This window comes from Lissotriton helveticus, chromosome 11, assembly GCF_964261635.1.
Source record: "Lissotriton helveticus chromosome 11, aLisHel1.1, whole genome shotgun sequence".
Taxonomy (NCBI): Eukaryota; Metazoa; Chordata; class Amphibia; order Caudata; family Salamandridae; genus Lissotriton; species Lissotriton helveticus.
This window is the reverse complement of record NC_136072.1, coordinates 1,080,588,764-1,080,607,963: the sequence shown is the minus strand read 5'-3', so window position 1 is coordinate 1,080,607,963 and position 19,200 is coordinate 1,080,588,764. Positions and strand designations below refer to the sequence as shown.

The 19,200-nt window shown below is 44.6% G+C and overlaps 1 protein-coding gene across 2 annotated transcripts in view; it reads left to right on the top strand.

Annotated features, from left to right (window-relative positions):
• GCN1 (GCN1 activator of EIF2AK4) overlaps positions 1-19,200 on the top strand; it is a 728,660-nt gene that overhangs the window by 318,894 nt on the left and 390,566 nt on the right. For both annotated transcript variants that reach the window (XM_078667658.1, XM_078667659.1), the window contains exons 21-28: positions 3,931-4,109; positions 4,426-4,519; positions 7,374-7,487; positions 7,742-7,940; positions 9,282-9,437; positions 15,789-15,970; positions 17,606-17,686; positions 18,776-18,919. In XM_078667658.1, coding sequence (XP_078523784.1) covers positions 3,931-4,109; positions 4,426-4,519; positions 7,374-7,487; positions 7,742-7,940; positions 9,282-9,437; positions 15,789-15,970; positions 17,606-17,686; positions 18,776-18,919 — 1,149 coding nt within the window. The remainder of the gene's footprint in view (positions 1-3,930; positions 4,110-4,425; positions 4,520-7,373; positions 7,488-7,741; positions 7,941-9,281; positions 9,438-15,788; positions 15,971-17,605; positions 17,687-18,775; positions 18,920-19,200) is intronic.

The window sequence follows — 19,200 nt, the reverse complement described above, 5'->3', positions numbered from 1 at the left end:
CCCTACAGTCAGAAAGCAGCGATTCACACAGAACCAATTCCCAGTAGCCAGCACTGAATAGAAAATGCGCAGCTTATTATCGCCCATCTTTTAGTGGATTTATTTAAACCTCTGATTACTTATTGAAAAAGGATTTAGGAGAGAAAGGCAGGGAAGGTCTTTTGAGATGTTCACTCTGGAAGCAATTAATAAATGTGAACATTGAGTTAAAGAACTGTCCTGCGAAATGGCATGTGCCTTTGTTATGAAATTTAAATATGTATGTGTGTTCGTGCATGCGTGTGTGTGTGTGTTTTATGTATAGCTTTGTAGCAGGTGGGTTTTAAAGATCACGAGGTGCAGTATGTAGAAGAGAAATTATATGCAGTACCAGGCTAAACCGTATTACTAAAACTAGGATGTGATGGGGAGGGGAAGCGAGGGGGGCGTGACCTGGGCTCTTTGGAATACACCAAATCGTACCGCTGGTTAACACAATTTTTACTGTTTCAAGCACACGGATATGAAGTGATCTGCCCAGAATCACACGATGTACCCGGCTAAGTGGCAAAGCCACGATTGTACCGCAGCTCTCCAGGTTCCCAGCTCGGGCTCAAGACACTAGCCCGCGTCTGCTATTTAAAGCAACTCTGCCATTTTACAAACCTCGTGAGATCTGGTAATTTCAGGGAATTAACAAGTTAGCTCCCAATACTAAACACCATTTCCACTGATGGCCAGGAATGTTTATGTTCTGTGAAAGTCAAGTCCTATCCAGCAAGAACAATCCTGTACTACTTTTTTCTGATTCCAGTTCTCTCGCTGTGCTCAAGTGCACCTTTTGTACTATATTTATATTTTATATATTTTAGGGGAGAGGGTGTGGTCCATCAGCTAGACTGACGACTTTGGTACTGGAGACCAGGGTTCAAGCCTCGGGGTCACGTCCACATCCTGTGATTCAGGGCAAATCACTTAATCTCCCCGTGCCTGAATGTGTAATCTAAATACAGTGCTTGTGTAAAGCGCTCCAATACCTTCGGGTCGAGTTTGCGCTATATAAATATGCAAACAAAAATAGTGGTGCTTTTTTCATTTTGCGCATACCTTCTGAAACAAACAGAATTCAAACGCAGACTCTTTTGTCTCAATGCTTAAACACTTTCTTTGATTTTATGGGCTGCCTGGGTGGCACTGATTTTTACTGAGGCACTATTTTACATAAGTGCCATATTACATATGTGCGCTATATAAAAATAACGCACAAGGTAACAATAAATAGTAAAGGCTGGATAACCAAATTCATAACGAAGAACGAACATTCTCCGATTGCTTGATTTGCAGGTTGCTTAATTGGCGCCGATGCACCAATATTTGAAAAGATAGAGCAAATGTTTATTGTAACTTGTCAACACGTGCATATTTATGTGCAAATGGCATTTAGACACGTTTTGCTCCATTACGTTTGTGAGCTTAACCTCTACCTGGCGTATCTGCTGCGAGCTCAGGTGGGACTTGGCGAAGCCTTCTACAGTAACGCCCTGTTCAGCGCCAGCAAGCAGATGAGGGCGTCCGGGGGCAAGAGGAGGACACGTGGAGAGACTGACATCGGGGAGATTGAGCACGAACAGCAGAGTCATGAGAAGAGGGATGCATGCACCTGGACAGCGTCCGTCACAACGTGCCCACGGGGCGGGAGAGCCAGAGCCACGATAACACATTACAGCAACAGGACACAAGCGGCTATCCTTACAAATTGGCACCGAGCAGGGAATCTCGTCACCACACTTCACAGCAGGCTGCCCACACAGAGCACATCCAAAAAGAAAACAATGGACAAGGATTGCATTATACTGAGTGGCACCCCGAGCCAACCGACTATGCCATTAAAGAAGAACTGAGAAAAGTTGCTCAGCAGTGTTCAGAGAAGCAAGCACTGCCTTCCACTAAGGTATCACACTGCTATGCTACAGAGGACCCTCCCACTGAACGTGCAGGAAAGCAACAGCTATCAGAAAATAAATCTCTGCACCACACCCCAAACGACCTTCCTCCCACCGAGCATCTTCGAGGAGGAGCGCAACCTCGTAGAGAGCATGACCAGCAATACACATGCGTGCGCCTATTAAACAAGCGCTCGGCATGACGTAGAGTTTTCTCTTTGTCTGTCGTCCCACTTGTACGGACTTGGCCGGACTTCCTGCTGTCGTAAAAGGTTTATTATGTTCTTTATGGGGCCATCTGTTTGGACCCATAAAGATAACAAACGTTTTACGCCAGCAGGAAGTCAGGGCAGGGCAGTCCGTTCAAGTGCGACGGCAGAAAGAGAGAAAACTGTACCTCACCACAAGCTCTTTCCCAATGACTGGGCACCGTTTAGCATAAACGGTGACGCCGGCCAATGGGAAAGAGGGACGGGGCTTAAAGCCCGCTAGTGTAAGCTACTCAAGATCATAAATTCTCGCAAGCGAAACTGCGCATGTGCGCATTCCACGCACGAGACCTAAAAATCTCGTGAGCGAAACTGCGCATGTGCGCAGTCCACGCCACGAGACCTAAAAACTGCAACAAGAGCAAACGTCACAGGCTTTCATGAAGCACGAGTGCACAAAGGCATCTTGTTTCTTACCTCGTTTATTTAGCTGTTTCGCTGAACCAACACAGAAGGAACAAGGAAACACAGCCGAAGGGAGGGTGGCAGGGAGCAAACGACAGAGCCAACTACAGAAGATGCACTCTGTAGAGTGACTCAACAAAAAGAAAAAAATAGCTCTCAAAAGAGGGAGTGGTGTAAGGACACAAGTGCTTTGGCCATGTTCTAGGGGAGGGTCACTTGCATGAAGTGCAGACCACAGAGCTAACTTAACAGGAAGCAAGCAACCGTGAGAGGGTTTGAAGCCTATTGGTGGGTAATGGGTGTAAGCCCAGTAATAGTAAACCAAATGTCTGAGAGACCGTGCATGCGGTGTCTAGTTGAGACCTAAAATGGGAGCCACTACCACTTTGTTGGCTACATTTCTTAGCAGGTATTTGTAAAACTGCTACTTGGTAAGTGCCACACAATTTCCCACATTACTGTTTGAACATATTAGCTTGTCAGCAAGCTGTGGTTGGCAAACTGATATTAAAACTTTGTTTCGACCATCTGTATCATTTGCCATTGGCCACCAGAAGGAGGAAATTGCTTTCTAGTCACACATGCTATGAACGGAAAATTTTACTTGCCCTCTAAGCATATGTTCGTAGTTTGTAGTGCTGTAGATTAACATGCACAGGCAAGCCTCCCCGGAAGCAGGCATCGATGGCACATTTCTTCTACTAAACACGCATTTATTATCAACTAACAGTGCACAGCGCACATACCTACAATTCTCAGTGCTCCACTTCACCTTTCACTTGCTGATTGAAGCATTCTAAGGGTGGACTCTGTGCTCATGTGCATTCTGGATTAAGAGAGAAGTAATGTAGTATCTAGCTGATGACTCAAAGTTTCTTCGAAGAAAAACAACTTGCAATGTCAGAACCTAACACTAGAGGGCAGGCAGGAGTATGCATACCATGTGAATCTACAGCACTACACAATACAAACAGATGCTTACTGGGTAAGCTACATTTTCCTTCCTCCTCGTGGACATTTTTAAGATAGTTTTCTCTTTCTAATATGTGTTATTTGGGGTAGCTTTATTATTTGTTAATATCCCTGCAGGTGCAGGAGCTTAAAGCACCATTGGCTACAATTTTGTAATCAAAGAGCAGAAGATAGCCATGACTTGCAGAACAATAGCCCATCGGTGTCTAATTACTTGCTGTGTATAGTTGCGGTCCATGTTTTATGTGGGCTTGACTCTGATATGGGTGCCATGTTCGTGACCAAGATTTTAAGGTGCCTTGATTGTGACATATCTATTCAGAAATTCTCTGTATAGTGATGCAACTTGCTCTTGTTTTCAGGCTGCCTTGAATTCTGCAGGAGCGCTTTCTGCACTTTCCCCCAGTAGAGTGCTCCCACAGTTGATCAACACCATAACAACGTCGATGGGGAACACTGCTCTGCGCCATGTAACTCGGGAAGAGTACGCCATAATGCAGACTCCTGAAGGGGAGTTATATGACAAATCCATTCTTCAAAGGTGAGGGCTATCCAGTGAAGCTTTATGCACTTACGTCTTCCCTGGTGCCTCTCTATGCCTGCCTTTCTAAGCACACTCCTTTCTGTTGTTTTTTCTCCTTCACTCTTCTTGTTTGTAATCTCTACCATTTATCCCCTTGTGAACACACGGTTTGGTCACTTCAGTACCCTGGTTAGCATGCCTGTTAAATAGTAAACATCTGCATGCAGCAGCAAGATACCCTTGGGTGAAAGTGCTCTTTACAAATACACGTTATGTTGAATACCACAGCTCTGCTCTCCCACAGTTAATGTTTTTGCCTCTTCGCTCTCACTAGTGCTCAACAGGACAATATGAAGAAAGCTAACATGAAGAGGGAAAACAAGGCATACTCATTCAAGGAGCAGATCATTGAACTTGAATTGAAAGAGGTGAGGATTGTATAAGCACCATTCTTAGGTCAGCACTTCTGTTACGGATCTTCATTCAGTTTCTCAAGCCATTTATTTATTTATTTATTTATTTATTCAAAGTTTTATATAGCGCGAACAGGATCCTTACAGATATCAGAGCGCTTCACAAAGACAGGGTAGGGGCAGTAGAGATAATGGGAACAGTATAATAGTCAATAACATGGTAATAACATGGATAATAAAAACATACATAAAACCAATCCATATACAATCAATTAAGGAAGTAATATAGGACAGCACAAGTCATTGATCCCACTACAGAGGTGTTTAGGAGGATCAGTAAACCAACGTGTATCCGGTCTTGGTCGGTAGTAAGAGAGTAGCGTAGTAGTGCCCCCAACAAGTAGCGTATAGTGCCAAGGGATAGGGTGAGCAGTGACATGAAGCAATGCAGAGTCTCTGAACCAACCTCTATAACGATCAGGAGATCTTGGCCAGAAGGATTGTTTTCACCTCTTTCTTGAAGAGTGCAGTGGAGGAGATCAGCCTTGTTTCAGGCGGGAGCGCATTCCAGATCCTGGGTGCCATTCCTGAGAAGGAGCGCTTGTAAGTTTTCACTTTCCGGAATCTACGAGGTTTCAGGAGTAGATTTTTTGTACTCCTATTGGATCTCGAACCTCCTGATATAGACAGCTTTTGGGCGAGGTAGTTGGGTGCCTTGTGGTGTACGGCCGCGTGTGTCATCACTGCAATTTTTAGCTGTATTCTGGCTTCAAAAGGCAGCCATTTTAGAGACTTTAAGTCTGGGGATATGTGCGAATGCTTTCTAGATCCAGTAATGAGTCTCGCGGCAGCGTTCAGGGAGGCTCTTAAGGGTGCTGTTGTGGATAGCGGGAGACCGCTGAGGGCCGCAATTCCATAGTCTATTCGAGGGATGACTAAAGCCTGTACAGCCGTTTGGAAGTCTTTGGCCGGGAGGAAGGGTTTAATTTTCCTCAGCGTGTTAATTTGGAAATTAGCTGCTTTTGTGGCTTTGCTGACGTGCTGCTGCATGTTGAGCCTGGCGTCGAGTGTGATGCCTAGGGATTTCGCCGAGTCCACGATGGTAGGTTGGACATTGAGTGCTGTTAGGTTGTTGAGCCAGGTTTGGGTGGTGGAGATTTTCGCCGGGGGTGAGATGAGTAGGAACTCAGTTTTCAGGGCATTTAGTTTGAGGTGATTAACGGCCAGCCAGGATTGGGTGTTGATAAGCGTGGAGTTCAGATGTTTGATATCTTCCGGGGATTGTAACTTTAGATAGAGTTGTGTGTCATCAGCGTACATATGAAATTGAACATTGGATGCTTGAAGCAGGGTGGCGAGCGGTTCCATAACGAGGTTGAACAGTGTAGGGGAGAGGGTGGATCCTTGTGGAACACCTAGATCTGCAGGCACAGGTGTAGATAGCACATTGTCGATCTTGAACCTCTGAGACCGATTGTGAAGGAAGGACGAAAACCACTTGAGAACAGTTCCCGATAGCCCCATTCTAGTACTTAGCAGCTCCAGCAAATTCTCATGTTTGACCGTGTCAAATGCTGACGAGAGGTCAAGAAGGATGAGGAGGCAGGACTCATTGCGGTCCAGAATTTGGAGGGCATCATCAATTATGTGTGTCATTGCTGTTTCCGTGCTATGTTTCGCTCTGAAGCCTGATTGATGAGGGTTGAGGAGGTCAAATTGATCAATGTGTTTTGTTAGTTGGAGTTGGACACATTTCTCCAGCAGTTTGGCCAGGGTGGGGATATTGGTGATGGGCCGATAGTTGTTTAGGTCAGCCGGATCAGCTGTAGGTTTCTTGAGTATAGGCGTGACTTGCCCCACCTTAAGGGAGTCTGGAATGTGGCCTTGTTGCAGAGAGCTGTTGATGATCTTGGTCCAGAGAGGGAGGAGCAAGGGGATAAAGTCTTTTACAGCATTAGCAGGTAGAGGGTCTGTGAGGTGATTAGAGGGCTTCGAGGTGTAGAGCAGTTTGTGAATTGCTTCTTCCGAGTAGGTATCGAAGTGCTGCCAGGAGGCCTTGTTTTTAGGTTGAGTGTCTGCCATTCTGGTGTGGTTGGGGTATCGGCTTACATCCAAGATGAGGTCATTTCTTATGTTGTCAGTCTTTAGTTTAAAGAAAGCAGAGAAGGCTTCACAGTGTGGGGTGTCGTTTGTTGTGCTGTTTGATTGAGTGGGTTGTGCCTTTGTTTGAGTCTTGATAAGCTCGAACAGCTTTCTTGGCCTGTTCTTCGCTTGGTCCAACTGGCGGCTGAAGAAATCCGACTTTGTGCGCTTTATTTTCCTAAAGTAGGCATTTCTCTTGTTCTTAAGCTTTCTGAGATGCAGCACTGAGGGATCCGATCTCCAGGTGCGCTCTGCCATTCGCATATTACGCCTTTCGTCATTGAGACTATCATCATACCAGGGGTTAGACATTTTGGTGGAGACTCTCTTCAGTTGCAGAGGGGCGACTTCATTGACTATTGTATTCATAGAGTCAAGGTAGTGGTCAGTCAGTGATTGAACATCTGAGGCCCCTGAAGGGGGAAGGAGGAGGTTGCCGATGTGGGGAGGTAGGGTAGAGGGGTTATGCAATTATGCAAATTAGATGAGATTTACAGCTCCCACAGGTGTTTGCAGTCACTTTTTAGTAATGCTTATCAATCTCTTTTCCCTAAAATGTCTTTCCTTTTCCTCTAAATTATTGATAAAGAAGGGGCTGCGTCTGTTTATGAGAACCGGGGGCTAGCATTATTTTGAATAAATGAGCTGCCTCACATTAGGGCAAAACAACACATAGTTTTTCTCCATGTTCAATTTCGTGTTGAAAATTCTTTATTTTGCCCCACAGGAAATTATGAAGAAGAAGGGGATTAAAGAGGAGGTGCAGCTGACAAGCAAACAGAAGGAGCTGCTTCAAGCACAGTTGGAAAGGGAGGCCCAAATCAGGAAACGGTTGGTTGAGGTGGGTTTCTGCCATCCTAGGTCTGTAATGGTGTTGCTCCCTTTCCATCTCTTTGTGGGTTTGGTGTAGTACATTCGCATCCTTTAGGATTAACCTTTGCACACTTTGAATGTGGTTATCATCCATATAAAGGGGTTTGGATGTTGTGCGTAATGTAGTTTTGGGACCCCGATTGTCCTGCTTTATCTGATAAAACATAAATTAATGTCTCTTTGGAATTTGAGTTCCATTATTAACTTATTTTTCTCCTTAAGCTGGACACGGAACTGACGGCGACTCTTGGTCTTCTGGATGCTATCATAAAGAAAAAAACATCAGAAATCTCGCAGTATGTTCCTGTTCTGGTCAGCTCCTTCTTGCCACTTTTCAAGTCGCCGCTGGCTGCTCCCAGGGTGAAGACTCCTTTCTTGTCTTTGGCAAACACTGTCATGCCTGCACGACTGCATACTCTAGGTTAGTCTTTGCAGCTTGTGTTCCTTTCAGGTTGTACTTCAGTGATACAGAGAGACACCCTAAATCAGACACTTATAGCTTGATAAAGAGCATTTTTCATTAACTAGTTTTAAAAAGATGAACCAATTGGATTTCAGAACACCTTCAACTGCTCCTGAAGTCTTTAATTGCTGTGGTTGAGACAATATTTTGTAATTTATAACAAAGGGGTGTGCAGTTCCTAGGATAGGAGGGAGGTCTTTCTTAGTGGTGCCCTTGCACACCCCGTAGGATGTCATGCTTCATCATAGGGCCTGCTCCTCGTCGTGCCGGCGCTGCCCTGCCTGACGGGCACCTGCTAACAGGGCTCTTTGGCAGAGATCTTTTGATGAAGCCGTAGGGCTACCCTACGCTTCATCAAAAGATCTCTGCCAAAGAGCCCTGTTAGCAGGTGCCCGTCGGGCATTGCAGTGCCGGCCCGACGAGGAGCAGGCCTATGGTGAAGCATGACATCCTCCAGGGTGTCTGAGGGCACCACTAAGAAAGACCTCCCTTTCTCGTCGCCCTCCTTTTTTAGGAACTGCACACCCCTTTGTTATACATTATTCCATTTGAGCTTGTGTGCAGGAACTGCCTAAACCTAGCTCCTGGTTCCTCTTGTTTACGACCATGTTTTGTAATTCACATATTTGCCTTCATGCCGCCCACAGACCTTTTCCTAGCCTTTAATCTCAGGCATTGGTCAGGCTCCTAAGGGTTTTTGAGGAGAATATTTCTGACGGTGATTAAGCCCATTTGGCTCATTTTCAGATTTTCATACCCTTTACATGGAGAGGACCTGATTTGGTAGCTTTTGTCACATACTGGCAGCTTTCTCACCGGACTCATTGATGACAGCATGAGTGATGTACTCTCTGCATCCTTTGACCTGTACACAGTATTTTTATATTGCACATGTGCTTATGACTAGACAATTTGGCTTTATTCTGCCTTCAAATCTGTACATTGCTAGCTCTCAAATTGGTTTAACTCCCTGCTGCACTTGCCCGTATACTGCATGTAATGTGTTAAGACTTCTGCTTATAGTCTCTGTACACTTGATTTTCTCATAAGTAAGAAGGGTGAATCTTTTCTTTGCAACTTGTTTTGTCTCCTGCATTTTATTAGGCAGCACATTTTTTGTTAACCATGTACTGTGCTTATTTTTATGTGTGGGTGATGAATGGGATATTGTTGCATTTTACATAGACATAGCTTCTGTGCACTTTGCCCTTGGTACATGGTTTGACAATTGGGGAAACTGATTTGCGCATCGGGTTGTTTTCCATTCAACAGTCAATGACTAATTTGTTTGCTCTGCAGGCACCTTGATTGGTAACCTGACGCTGCGCCTGCTCAAACCTGAATGTGAATTAGATGAAGCTTGGTGCCAGGAAGAGCTGTCCGTTGGTGTGAGTCGTGCAGTTAATCTCCTACATTTGAGCACTACCCCAAGCCGGACAGGAAAAGGAGACCATGGTATGTTATAAAATATCAGTTGTCTGCCTGTGTCTTGGTGTTGTTTTTAAAAGTTTGAATCTACAGTTCGACAGTATGATATATCTAGATTTAATACACTTTAATTCCATCCATAATATTCCCCAACATTTGGTTGTTGATCCTGTAGGAAACTGGGTTTTTGTGGCAGAAGTCCTCTCACTTTTTGCCTGGTATTAGATGCAACTTTGACTGAAATGCACTGGGTTCCTTCTAACCAGGTCCCCAGTGCCAGTGTTCTTTCCTCAAAATAAGACAACTGGTCACTTGATCCCCAAGTGACCAGGCCTTTAGCCCCTCTTTAAGTCCCTAGCACGTGTTACCTCTGATACCTAGGGCATAGATACTAAAGAGTGTCCCTAAGAGCTACATCATATCTTGTGCCACTTTAAGGGACCCAGCACCAAACTCATTCAGACTGCCACTGCAGGCTGCGTGACAAGGTACTCTAAAAAGTGAAAACATGACATGGAACACAATTGTGTGCCAAGTCCCCTAGCACTGCATATAATATGTGTAAGTCACCCCTACAGCAGGCCTTACAACCCTAAAGCAGGGTGCATTATATTACATATGAGGACATATCTGCACAAGCAGATATGCCGATGCGCTGGTCAGTTCAATTACTGCCAGTGATCAGGGAAGCCATTTTAAAACTTGTACTGGACACTGGTAAAAACGATTTCCCTAACTACATGATGGCTTCACTGAAAATAGAGATGTTTGGTATGAAACAACTTGTATTAATAAACCTGCACTGATGCCAGTGATGATGGATTTAATAATACATGCACCCAGAGAGTTCCTTAGAGGTACCCTCTAAACCCTACTAGCCTTCTAGTATGCTGGCTGGCATGTCCAGTCTAGCCTGCCGCCACAGACAAATTTCTAACCCCTTAGGAAGTGAATGGCCTCTGACGCCTTTGATTTGCGATCTTAGGCTTCCCCAGACAAGGAAGACGCCACCACCTGCCCTGGGACATCTGGCACCAGGACTTGCTGGAAAATTAGCTATGCAGGTGGCGTTTTGCACTGCCAGTCTGGACACACTTCTAGGGTGAACAAGCCTGAAGTAAACGTGAATTTTGAAATACCACCATCTTGTGTTGTGGAATTAGGAACTCTAAGACAGGGTGGTGGCCACTCCCCAGAGAAAGTGATATTCTAGGGGGGTGTAGTCACCCCAGGCGTAAGTGGTCCATTGGCTACTACCCCTCACTCTCCTTAACACCCATGAATTGAGTATTTAAGGCACCCCTGATACCAGCACTTTGGATTTCAACTGACACAAAAGGAGTGGACAAACAAGACTTCTGAGCCGACACCCGAGGAGCACAACAGACTTGGTGCCATCCCTGCCAGCTTGCCTGCTGCACCTGACCCTCGTGGAGCAACCGACTCGTTCTGCCGTTTTGCACACTCCAAGAAACCCAGAGGGCTGGCAGTTCTTCGCCAGCTGCCAAAGAAACTCTCGTGGAATAGAGGAGCTATTCCCTTGCAGCCACAGGCACCAAAGATGCAAGAATGGGTTAACTGACCTTTCACTCACTGGGATTACCGATGCTGCAGCTGCCCAGGAAGAGGTAGCAGTGCTCCTACAAGTCAGATCCGTCGTCCCTCCAAGTTTAGGGAGGCCAGGACCAACCGGAGCCACACAACACCAATTCTTCGGGTACTGGACCCCTTGCAGCAGCCAAGGCTTGATGTTTCCAAACCTGTCACTAATGCTGAGGAAAACAGACCTGCATGTCGAGGGACTTCAGGGACAGTGAGACCATCATCGTTAGTGGCCCTGCTGTGCTGTTTGCCACTCTGCTGCAGAAACCAAGATAAAGAGAGAGCCTCTGAGGGCGGCCACCAGCCGATACTTCAAAGCACCCCTGCACCCCCACTCCAAAGCCTGAGTCTGAAGAAGGTGATGGTGCCAACAGGGTCCAGAGACCCTCAAAGGCTCAACCCATCCTTGGGTTCCAGTCGGCTGCCTGCAGCCGCTTTCTGCAGGCCCCCCCAACCGTGTGTGACTCCAGCACAGAACCCAACGCCAGAAGACAGCACTGCACCCGCATGTGGGTGCCCGAGGAGAAGTGGACCTTGGGTTTGCCTACATGCCCGATCATCTTAAGGGTCGAGCTCCCTGTGGGTTCTCTAGGACTGGTCCCCAAGTCCCAGCCTGAAGCCTCTTTCTTACCAGACCGTTCCCCATTGATTTGAATCGGGCACCTGGCGCCGTAACACACCTCTGCACAGGATGCCACAGAGACTCCTGAGGTGACCTGTTAGGGGGAGTATGGGGAAAGGTCCAAGGCCACACCAAGTCCTGGAGAACAGTCTCATAAGTCGCTGTCAAGTGCCGGAATGCAGTACATGTTTTCCCCCTTCTGATAATATTGCTGCACCCAGAAATTGCACTGTGACATTTGCATACGCTTTTCCCCCCGATACCACTGATACACAGGTTACTCAACAAATGCAGGATCAGCAACATGTCGCTAATACTAATAGCACCTAAGTGGGCCAGACAGTCCTGGTTCTCACAAATAGTGGAAATGGCGCAAGCACCAGCACACAGATTCCCAAGAAGAAGGGACCTGTTAAACATGCAGAATGAAAGGGTGCTGCACCCAGAGCCAAAGAGCCTCAGCCTAGCTGCATAGCTCCTGAAGACCTAGGATTTGCACACCTCAAACTACCGGCAAGCACAATGGCAGTGCTCAGGGAGGAGAGAAGACCTACCACAAGAAAGTGCTACTTAGCAAAGTGGAAAAGATTCTCCGAATGGTGCATTAGGGAGAAACTGCAAAGGAGAATCACAAGGGAATCAACAGTACTAAAATACTTAACGCATCTACTACAAAGTAAACTAAGCCACACATCCCTAAGGGTGCACTTAGCGGGATAGTGGCTTACACAAGAGGAGAAACAGGGAAAAGTTTCTTCACATCCCAAGTAGTAAATAGATTTCTAGAAGGAGCAAAGAGAATCGCATCTCCAAGCAGGATGCCGGCACCAGCATGGAACCTAAACGTAGAGCTATCTCAATTGATGAAGGCACCATTTCAGCCTATTCACAAAACTACACTACACTGCACATGCTCACGCTCACGCTAAAGACAGCCTTCTTAGTGGCTATCACATCACTACGAAGAGTAAGTGCTAACAGTTCAAGAGCCCTACCTGCAAATACACAATGACGAGATTGTAATGAGAACAGACCTACACTTCATACCAAAGGTGGTGTCACGGTTCCACATCAATAAAATAATCCAAATACCTAGTTTTTTCCAAAAACCAGCCACAAGCACAGAAAGGGCGCTACACACACTGGACGCCAGGAGGGTGGTAATGCACTATATGGAAAGGACAAAGGAGTGCAGAAAGACAAAGCAGGTCTTTGTTTCCTTTGCCAGCAGTTTTTTGGGATGACCAGTTACCAAAAATACCAGTGCACAGTGGATTGCACCAACCATATAACTATGCCACAAACAAGCAGGACAACTGTTACAAGGAGCAGCTCATGCTTAGTCAACAAGGAAGAAAGGAGCTACAATTGCGTTTCTAGCTAACACACCAATTCAAGACATTTGCCAAGCTGCAACATGGTCTTCAGTGCACACGTTCACTAAGCACTACTGTGTACAAATAAACAAGTAAGCGCAAGTGGTACAGAAGGTCTTACAACACATATTCAGTAACCAGAGCTCATCTTCTACCCAGCCACCACAATAAGGATAAACCGCTATAAAGTCTATGCACAGCATAGTGAATCCAGTAAAGGTTCACGCTGCAAAACGTATAGTTTCTTACCTGTCAGTGTAGTTTTGCAGCTTGAAGACGTTCTGGATTCACTAGCGAACCCACCCTCCTCCGCCAGAAAGATGAGACAGAAGGAAAGGGATTAAAACTGGAGAAAGACTTTACAAGATTAAAGCAGAAACCAAAGTAACACAAGACAAGAAAAAATAATCCGAAGATGGAGACCAAAGGTGGGAGCTTCAGGAGGAACCGCGTCAACGTAACGAAAGACACCAAATGGTGGTATGTGAACGCCAACCTGGGCAATGAAAAAAAAAGAAATACTTCAATTCCGGACCCAACCACTAGATGGCGGAATAATGCACAGCATAGTGATTCCAGAAAGTATTTAAGCTGCAAAACTACACCGACTGGTAAGAAACTATATGTTTTTGTGGTCCTTGTGTTTTTCATCCCAAGTCAGCTCCTTCTAGTGGGTGCAGTGCAGGTCTGACTGCAGCCAGGTAAGCAGTCTTTCCAGTGGGCCAGCGTAGCAAGGTATCAAAAGGAGTCCCACACTCAGTCCCTGTCTTAGGTGACAGTGGCAAGAAGGCAGACGTTTTACTCCATGAAGTACAGGGTTTCCTAGGTGTCTATATCCAAACAATATTTGTTTAAGGGTGCCATACTGTATTGTCTTTAAGTAATAAACTGTAGCCAACCAGAGGACATCCTATATTTTAAGGCCTCCAATCTTAGAAGAGTGTCTCTTCTTGTGTCCAATTTTCCTGATCGCTGAAGTCAAGCACAGTTAAAATCAGTTTAGTTTGATCAAGGTTGTTTTGAGGTTTGACATCTCTGGGTCTGTTTATTTATGACAATACAGGAAGAGCCAGTGGGGTGTTTTAATTCGAGGAAGTAGACATCTTTTCTAACAAAGTGATTGGATGGCATTCTCCTTTTATCTTTAAGGGATTTCAGGGAAGAAGACCTGGAAAGGCATGTGTGCTTGTTCACGTGGCCACTCTGGACTGCACCATCATCCACACGCAAACAAGGGCCAGATGCACCCCCACAATTTATTTGCTCTCATCAAATCGCTTCACTTTGCTCTTCAACCCACACTTCTTCCTCCAGACATGTTAATCACATGAAGATTACTAGGAACCTCAGTTATGGAAAGAGGACATATCCTTAACTGTTGAAGACCATGTAGCCATCCTCTCTACAGGAGTACATGTAAAAAAGGGATGCGCCTTTCTACTTTTGATCATCTGGGACTGCATTTACTAGATTAATGGGGCTATAGCCGCCCTCATTCAAAATTGTGGAACACAGAGTGTTCCGCCAGGAGTCAGAGCACTCAATTAAGGCAGCTCCCAATAGCTGTACACCACAATAAGATGGATTCATGGTTCCACTGGTAAAAATGTTTATTTCTTTAAGCGTTCGTTCTGTCACTGGTATCCCCTTTGTCTTTTCCCGTTTTTTTTAGATCTGAGTTTTGAAAGCGCAGCTCTCTACAGGTCTTTAATTTTAAAAATACGTAATGCAGCCTTTAGGTATGCCCTTTTGAATAATAGATGGGTCTTTTTTTTACCTGCCTTTTCAGGGTTCATTCTTTGACTTGACACGTTGCCGATCACATATTTGCTCAACCCATTGGAGTATTTCTCTCTCGCACTTTAGTCCGCCTCTAATTGAGCATTTCCATTACAATGCATGAGGGTCTGAATAACATTTCAAAAGTTAACACACTGTTTGTTACATTGACTTAATTTTCAAGCCTTCTTTATCCTGATCAATCCATTATAATGTTAAATGCGCCAAGCTTTTTTTATATCACTTTTTTCCAGGCTTCAGTTTGAGCCTGACCCAGTCATGGCAGCTCCATTTACTTCATTTTTTGACACGTGGGACACCAGACCCCAGGATGGCTGTTCTGATCTTGTGTATCTTCAGCGTCGTCATGGGGTCATGGCGTTCTCGTTTTGGGAAAAAAACATAATACCTCACCCTTCCTCCTTTCCCTCTCTCTGACTCCCTCCTCATTCCTCCTACTTGATTCTCCCTCCCGCCGACCCATAATGCTGTCCCCTCTGTATTATGCCCTGTACAGTCAGCCTGTCACTCACTCTTGGTAGCCTCTCTTCTCCCTGACCTTCATTACAGTCCTTTATATAAACAAAGGTGACGTGGTATAGGGGGCTTTCTTTAAAGTACTTATTTAGTTTCTATGACATAGACAGAAATAAAGGACTGTAATGAAGGCTTATTTCCGCCTGACCTTCATTTCACATAGAAACAAAAGAATGGAACCAGACTATACTGGAGGTGAGCTTTCAATATGGCCTGGTTTATTCGTTTAGATTTGTCTTGCTTTCATGTGCCAACAGTGCGTTTCCAGTCGCATGTTAAACCCAGATCTTTTGGCTTGGCAATGCTTGTTTCTTTTTGTATTCCACTTCTTGATGCAGCTTTTTTGTCACTCTGGTAAACAGCATGTTTTTAAGAATGTATCTAATTGGAGGTGCAAGCCTGTCAAGTTGTCATATTAGCTTTTCGTTTGAAGTCTTGAATTCCTCTCCCTTTCTTATACAGGCACTTCTTCCCTTTCTGCACCTGCATTTGCCTTCGTTTTTCCATTCCTAAAAATGGTGTTGATGGACACTCCAAATGACAGTGAGGAGAAGGAGGAACTTCTTATTCAGATTTTGAATATCCTGACTCTTCATGCCCAGCTACGGTCAGCCACTGACTGTCAGTCCAAGTTGGTGGATGAGGTCAGTTTTTTTTTTTAGTATTGTTGATTCATGCAGGCTTGTATTGCCTAAGTTCTATCGTGTACAGAGGGTTCATTTCATATAGTGACTCTCTGTTGGAGCACTTTGCTTTGTTTATTGTGCAGTTGTTTTTGCATTCCAAGAGTAGCTTTGGATCTAGCCTTCTGGATTTATAGTGGATGAGGAGGTGGTCAGTTATATGTATATTTTTAAATATGCATGACTCAACCTGTAGATATAAATCCACTTTAAGACACACCAGTTGGTTTCCAACATTTGTTTTATTAGGAGAGTGAATGTTAGTGTTTGGTGCCAGTCATGATGTGGAGATGGTTAGTTGGAGTACTGGTAGGAGAACAATGTTTTGAGAACTACATGAGTGGACTTTTGATGATGGTAGCTCCTGGCTGAGGAGTTCCATTTTTAAGACCCTTTGATCTGAATGAGTTTTTCTTAGTGGAGATATTTGTATTTACCTCTTCTGGTTCGGTTTCAGAAAGTGGTCTCGGTAGTGCAGTAATTTTACAGAGGTAGTCTACACAGGTTGACAGCTTGTGGGTCATGGAAGTTATGGTAAAATTATCTGCAATGCATGAGCTGCTCTACTTAGTTAAGTGCAGCTTTTGATGGACTGATTCAGAATTAGTAGGAATGTTCTTTGGAGTGTAGCCGATGGAAACCATATCCAGAATCTACCGCAGCAGTTTTGATAAGAATATATTTGAAATAATGGATCAAGTTCTAGGAAGCACAAATGTGCTTTAAAATGGAAAAGCTTTGTTGTAGCAAAGTATCTCAAAACAGGAGATATTGCACTTTGGTTATGTGGTCTGGTTAACACCTGAAGACAATGATTAGGATGTGATTGAACGAGGGTTTAGAAACTTGTAATTAGAACAGTATTAGGTAGCAACTTGTACAGCTACTTAAAAAACATATTTACATTACAGCTATTCACAGCTTGAGCTGAAGCACTGCTGATTTTCCCAAAGTGTCACATACCTGGATGGAACCCAGACTATCCCGCATTCATGAGCCCTTAGCCACCTAACCACATCTCTGATGGCAAGACCTTAACAGGATTAATATTCTGCTGGGTTCTGTTGGTGCAACTGTTGCTAATTCGCTAATTTTTACATTTCTAAAATTACACTGAGAGCATATTCATACAGATAGTAAGCATTTTACTACACAAGTCAGGCTATGGTTCATTACTGACCTGTAAATTAAATTAATTGTGGTGAATCCCATCAGGCTCTATTGACCTTTTTGGAGGTGGTGTTCTGGTATGGAAATTATGGGAATTGTTCTCCATAGTCTAAAAAGAACTTGCTGTAGTACTCATCTGTGTTGTTTTTTATGAGGTATTGATACACTTCTTTATAGTCCTGGTAGTCCTAGGTGGAGTTTAGAGTGTTGTCTATAGAGTGGATATGGTGCTTCATTAGCTATTGAAAGGATACAAGTTTTGTGGTTCCATGCTGCTGTGTTTTAAAATGAAACTAAGTGTGTCTCTGTAATTTGCTTTGGGTGATTTTTGGTTGTTCTTGGGAATGCTTTCTAGTCTAAATTTAATAGGTACTGAATAAGGTTTTCTCTGGTTTCTAATTCTTTCTTCCGCTATTGCTGCCACAGAATGGTCCTGATTTGCTGCCTCGTGTGGATATGCTACTTCTGCTGACAAGGGTAATTGGAACGGGTGCTCCGCGCTTGCAGGTGAGTTGTACTAATGTTGTTAGCAAATTGTGCTGTAGCTGGAATCCATAGTCATTCGAGCTTCAAGTGAAATGCGCCGACGTGGTGCTGTTTAGCGATGAATGTGCTTAAGTTGTGTTGAAAGGGGATGTTGTACTAATACAAGTTGTTCAGTCTTCTGTGGCTTTACACTCTGTATTTTAGAGTGAAAAGACTACCACACCTCCACTCACCAACACCATAAGACTGAGCCCTTCTAGACCCTGGCATGCCCCACCTGAGCATTTCGGTGAATTAAGCAAGCAGAGTGGAATATCAATGTCGCTCCAGCTAGTCCAAGGCTACGCCAAAGGCTCCTGGTCGTATTCACAACTTGCCTAGGTGACTAATGTGTGAGGGGCTAGTTTTTTCATTCTGCTTCCATTCTGCTACTATGTAGTCTCCAGAGGGATCGCAGGAAGGGCTGTGCTGGCTTATGAACTTGTCATTTTCCTTTAAAGGCAAAGTTGTCACTTGTCTCCCCATTAAAAAAAGACAGTGGGAAGGAAAGATAGCAACAAATGTAGAAAAATATCAGCAACTCATGGACACAATTTGATTTTGTGTCTAGGATTAAAATGGACAGTAGTCGATGTACTGTGGCAAAGACATGAACCCACTTTCATTTGTCCTTTCATTCCTATTCCATTCCCAATTGAGTGACAATGGTGTTTGATCCTGGGTGGCATGACACCTTCCAGAAGTACAGTAAAAACCTTTCCCTGAAAATGAGAGAAACCAATGAGTTAAGGATGAGAAATGCATCCCATCATGGTAGATATGAGACAGTACAGTTCCTCTGCTGTTAATAGAGGTACTATTGACCAAGATCTAGTAGTGCATGAAGAAGGATAAGGGGGATGAGCCGGTGACTGACGGTTACACAACGGCTGTACCAAACTTGTAGGGTAAGTACAGTAATGGCTGGTGGAGGGAGGAACAGCTCTAGTGAGACAGTGTTTAAAGGGGGATACGGAGAGAGAGAAGCAATCTGTGTAAAGTAAGTGACCAGTGAAGGCTTCCTGTTTGTTAGTAAGACTGTCATGCCATCTTTGTGTTTCTTAATATCAGATCCTGGCATCGAATACCCTGACAGCACTGTGTACCAGCAGCAGTGGAGAGGATGGCTGTGCTTATGCAGAGCAGGATGAGATTGATGTATTACTCCAAGCCCTACAATCCCCATGCTCTAATGTGCGAGATGCATCTCTCCGGGTGAGTGTATTTGGATTATGGATGATGGAAGGTTCTGGGAATTAAATGATAAAATGTTGAAGTTTTCTTTTTATGTCTGACTTAGACATATAACAGCTATAAATAACCTGCTTGATTGATAAGGTGCATGTAGAGAGAGATCTTGATTTCCACATTGAATTTGATGGCTATAAACCTCTAGCATCTGACCTTGGTAACCTACACCAATCTGAACTCAGTGTGTGCAGATCTATCACCCCCTCAACCCTCCACACATGTACAGCGCAATCTCGAGACCACTG